Source organism: Myxocyprinus asiaticus, chromosome 22 (assembly GCF_019703515.2).
Source record: "Myxocyprinus asiaticus isolate MX2 ecotype Aquarium Trade chromosome 22, UBuf_Myxa_2, whole genome shotgun sequence".
In the NCBI taxonomy this organism is placed as follows: Eukaryota; Metazoa; Chordata; class Actinopteri; order Cypriniformes; family Catostomidae; genus Myxocyprinus; species Myxocyprinus asiaticus.
Window position 1 is genome coordinate 27,852,849 of NC_059365.1, and position 4,736 is coordinate 27,857,584.

Below are 4,736 nucleotides of genomic sequence, written 5' to 3' on the forward strand. Positions count from 1 at the left end.
ATTATTTCTACACATGCCTTCATATTTAAATCATATCTATGAATTTCTACTCCCTATTTGCTGAATTAATATTGTTGTTGTTGTTGTTAGGCAACTATTAATTAGGCCTAAAATAATAACTCTACAACCAGCAATGATAATGATATTGAATTCAACCATCTGCTTAACAGCAAGGTTAGGTAGCAAACATCAGAAAACAGTTTACAAAACCAACAACATTACTTACTTTCTTCAAAGCTTATTTTGATTTTTTCTATCTTTCTCTGTGTCTCAAGAGGCTGGGTGCTCTGACATCACAATTTGTGAGTACCTTCTACCATGCAACGAACATTGTAAATGTGACATGAAAAACACAATTTCTGAGCAACCAGGTCATTTTGTGGTGCTTCTATAACACTTTCGGCTGACATGTTTGGCTTGCGTGCTCTTCAGGACTCGTACCCTGGTCCTTAGTATCGCATATGCAACACACTATCAGTTGAGTTTCCGTGCAATTTGATCACAATTAAACAAGCTTATAAATGTAGTTGGTTATGTAATGCAAATGTTTTTCATTGAAATGTTTTTGAAATGAAATGTTTTTCATTTTTCATTGAACGGCTCATTATCATCACGTATATATTTGACTCGAATGCTGATGCGGAAGCGGCAGCGGAAGTGGTAGCCCTCGTGCAAAGCCCTCCTCTTGTGAAGACCTACTTGTGTAAAGACCAGCGAGTCTACCTGTGCGAGTCCACCAAGCAAGGACACCGACAAGGCGCCACTCACCATAGCACTTAAGTATCTTGTTATTGTATCTCTTGTCTTACTTTCTTTCTATATACTAACATGTCTACTTCACGAATAACACATGCCTTCAAGCACATCCCTGTTATCTGTTACAGACCATTTACGCGATATCGATGCAAGACCAAATGCAACCCACACAACCTACAGCCACTTTGCACTTCAGCACCTGCTCCGTTCTCTTTCTCAGTGGGACTCTGGAACTGCCAGTCAGCTGTGAACAAAGCTGACTTCATTCCAGCCTTTGCCACGCAGTCCACCCTCAGCATCCTGGCACTGACAGAAACATGGATACGTCCAGAGGATACAACAACACCTGTTGCTCTCTCCAACAACTTCTCCTTCTATAAAACCCCTCGACACACCGGTAGGGGCGGGGGAACAGGTTTGCTCATTCATAACAACTGGACTTTTTCAACACACTCTTCATTATGTAACAATACTAGTTTTGAATTCCATGCTATTACTACAATGCAACCCACAAAAATACATGTTGTTTTCATCTATCGCCCTCCAGGTCAGCTGACAAACTTTCTTGAGGAGTTGGATGTCCTGCTGTCCTCCTTGCCGGAGGATGGTAGGCCACATGTGGTTCTTGGTGATTTCAACATACACCAAGACAAGCCTCAGGCCACTGAATTGAATACTCTCCTTGCCTCATTTGACTTGGAAAAACTACACACCACTGCAACTCACAGATCGGGCAACCAGTTGGACCTCATCTTTACATGTAACTGTACCAACTCAAATATTCTTGTTACTCCTTTACATGTCTCTGATCACTACTTTGTTCAATTCAACATGACACTCCCATCTACATTAAAATAGACCCCACCATTGGTTTCCTTTCGCCGTAACCTCCATTCCCTCTCGCCTTTCCACTGCTGTCTCTACATCTCTTCCTACACAAAATGTATTTACCACGCTTAATGTAAACACTGCCACAGACACACTAAGCTCTACTTTAACAACCTGTCTAGACAACATCTGTCCTATCTCCTCTAGGCCAGCACGTGCTACACCACCCAGCCCCTGGCTGTCTGACGTCCTTCGTGAACATCGGACTGACCTCAGACCAGCTGAGAGGAGATGGCGGAAATCTAAAGATCCAGCAGATATAGGTAAATATCAGTCCCTGCTTGCAACTTTTTCAGATAATGTTAAATCTGCAAAAACCTCCTATTACCAGAACAAGATCAACAGCACCACAGACACTCGCAGCTTGTTTAGAACATTCAACACACTTCTCTGCCCTCCCCCTCCACCGCCTTACACATCACTGACAGCAGATGTCTTCGCCACATTTTTGTACTAATAAGGTTGCAGCCATCAGCAATACATTCTCAGCACCACACCTTGTCAAACACCTGTCTCCTGTATGCAACTCTTCTGTCTCCATGTTCTCTCCTATGACTGACACTGAGCTCTCTAAACTCCCCTTCTCCAACCACCCCACCACCTGTTTCCTTGACCCCATTCCTTCTCACCTTCTCCAGGCCATTTCTCCATCCATCCTACCTGCACTCACACACATAATTAACACATCTCTACTTACAGGCACTTTTCCCACTACATTTAAGCAGGCTCGAGTAACCCCGCTGCTGAAGAAACCCGCACTTAATCCCACACAAATAGAACACTACAGACCAGTCTCTCTCATCCCATTCATGGCAAAAACACTTCAAAGGGCAGTTTTCAATCAAATCTCTGCCTGTCTCTCACAGAACAAGCTGCTGGATGACAATCAGTCAGGCTTTAAAAGTGGACACTCCACCGAGACCACCCTGCTGTCTGTCACCGAGTCGCTGAGACGGGTGAAAGCTGAATCAAGATCACCAGTCCTGATTCTGCTGGACCTTTCTGCAGCCTTTGACACAGTCAACCATCAGATCTTACTCTCTACCCTCTCCTCGCTGGGCATCACAGGAACTGTGCTTGACTGGTTTAATTCCTATCTCTCAGGTAGGTCCTTCAAGGTAGCCTGGAGAGGTGAGGTATCCAAGCCACATCAGCTACTTACTGGGGTACCTCAGGGATCAGTGCTTGGGCCACTTCTCTTCTCTATATACACAACATCACTGGGACCCATCATTCAGGCACATGGTTTCTCTTACCACTGTTACGCTGATGACACGCAACTCTACTTGTCTTTCTAGCCCAACGACACCACAGTGACTGCTTGAATTTCTGCCTGCCTGGTGGACATCTCGGCCTGGATGAAGGAGCACCATCTGCAACTCAACCCAGCCAAGACTGAACTCCTTGTCTTTCCAGCCAACCCTGCTGTTGAACACAACATCACCGTTTAGCTGGGTGCAACTACAGTAATGCCTTCCAAATTGGTCAGAAATCTAGGGGTAACCATCGACAACAGACTAAATTTCACAGACCACATCTCAGAGACCGCAAGATCATGTAGATTTACACTCTACAATATCAGGAAAATAAGACCCTTCCTCTCTGAACATGCCACACAACTGCTTGTCCAGTCACTTGTCATAACTAGACTGGACTACTGTAACGCTCTCATTGCAGGCCTCCCTGCATGTGCAATTAGACCCCTCCAAATGATCCAGAATGCAGCAGCACGTCTGGTCTTTAATGAACCAAAGAGAGCACATGTTACATCACTCCTTGTCTCTCTCCACTGGCTACCGGTTGATGCACGTATCAAATTCAAGGCTCTGATGCTGGCATACAGAACAGTTACTGGGTCCGCTCCAGCATACCTAAAATCATTTATGCTGAGCTACGCACCCACTAGAAGTCTGCGGTCGGCTAAGGAACGTTGCCTTGTTGTACCAACACAAAGAGGCACCAAAACACTTTCCCGGACTTTCAGCTTCATCATACCACGTTGGTGGAACGACGTTCCCAACTCCATCCGTGAAGCTGACTCACTCTCTGTCTTCAAAAAACGACTAAAAACACATCTTTTCCATGAGCACTTAACCAGTCATAAAAAAAATAAATAAACAAATAAAATAAAAAATTGTGTTGCACTTTATTCTGTTTTGAATACTATTATGATGCTAGTGATACTTTGTAATACAGCACTTTTCATACCACTGTCTCCTAAAATGATTTGCTTATGTTTTCCTCTCTTGTAAGTCGCTTTGGATAAAAGCGTCTGCCAAATGAATAAATGTAAAAATGTAAATGTAAATGTTAAATTGAGTCATGCACTATAGTAAAAGTGTTTATATGTCATAAGATAGCATTGTGTGAGGAACAGAGCGAAAAGTAAGTGTTTATGAACTCATAATGTGCCGTTTTACTCATGATTTTAATGGAAAGGGGATAAAAGTAATTGTTGTTTTAGCGCCTCTAGTGTTCATTCCTCCAGAAAATTGTCGTGTTACGTACAACAGGCCACATAAAAATCATTTAGCAAAAATGTCATTATTGTAACATGGCACTGGTGGAGAAATATGACAGTCGTCAGAGACAGTAAAAAGGTGACTTAACAAACCAGTCGAATTTAACAACATCCTCTCTCACACAACCCCTCTCTCCTCTCTTGATTTCATTCTAACTAGGAAAAAAGTTACTTTTTATTTTTTAATACTTAAGTACAATTTAATGCAAATACTTTTATACTTTCACTCAAGTATGTTTTTGGCTAGATACTTGGAGTTTTAATTGAGTACAATTTGACCTCAGTATCCATTCTTTCACTTAAGTATAATTTCTGAGTACTTTTTATATGGAGTTAGAATTGTTTCTAATTCAGAGGCAAATGGAAAGAGATTCACAAATAGAAAGTTTGTTTACAATTAAATTGAATGAGATCCACAAATAAATGTAAGGAGTTTCACAAAAATGAAATGAATTCACAAATAAAAAGAATGAAATTTACAAAAATATGTTAGGAGTTTCACAAAAATAAAGTGAATTCACAAATAAACAAAATAAGATTTTCAAATAAAAAAATATATTAAAAAATATAG

The 4,736-nt window shown here is 41.5% G+C and overlaps 1 protein-coding gene across 3 annotated transcripts; it reads left to right on the forward strand.

Annotated features, from left to right (window-relative positions):
- The first annotated feature begins 391 nt into the window (after positions 1-391).
- Positions 392-3,775, forward strand: LOC127412604 (uncharacterized). Of its 3 annotated transcripts, none has more exons than XR_007892457.1 (5): positions 392-1,171; positions 1,304-1,516; positions 1,792-1,907; positions 2,511-2,748; positions 2,943-3,775. XR_007892457.1 is itself a non-coding variant. In XM_051649084.1 (4 exons), exons 1-3 carry the CDS (start codon positions 829-831, stop codon positions 1,905-1,907), a joined length of 672 nt encoding a protein of 223 aa, XP_051505044.1. In that variant the 5' UTR covers positions 392-828; the 3' UTR covers positions 2,511-3,775. The 3 variants fall into 3 exon arrangements, 1 of the variants encoding a protein (XP_051505044.1); XR_007892458.1 differs by having other exon boundaries at positions 392-780; positions 885-1,171; positions 2,511-3,775; XM_051649084.1 differs by having other exon boundaries at positions 2,511-3,775.
- The last annotated feature ends 961 nt before the right edge of the window (positions 3,776-4,736 follow it).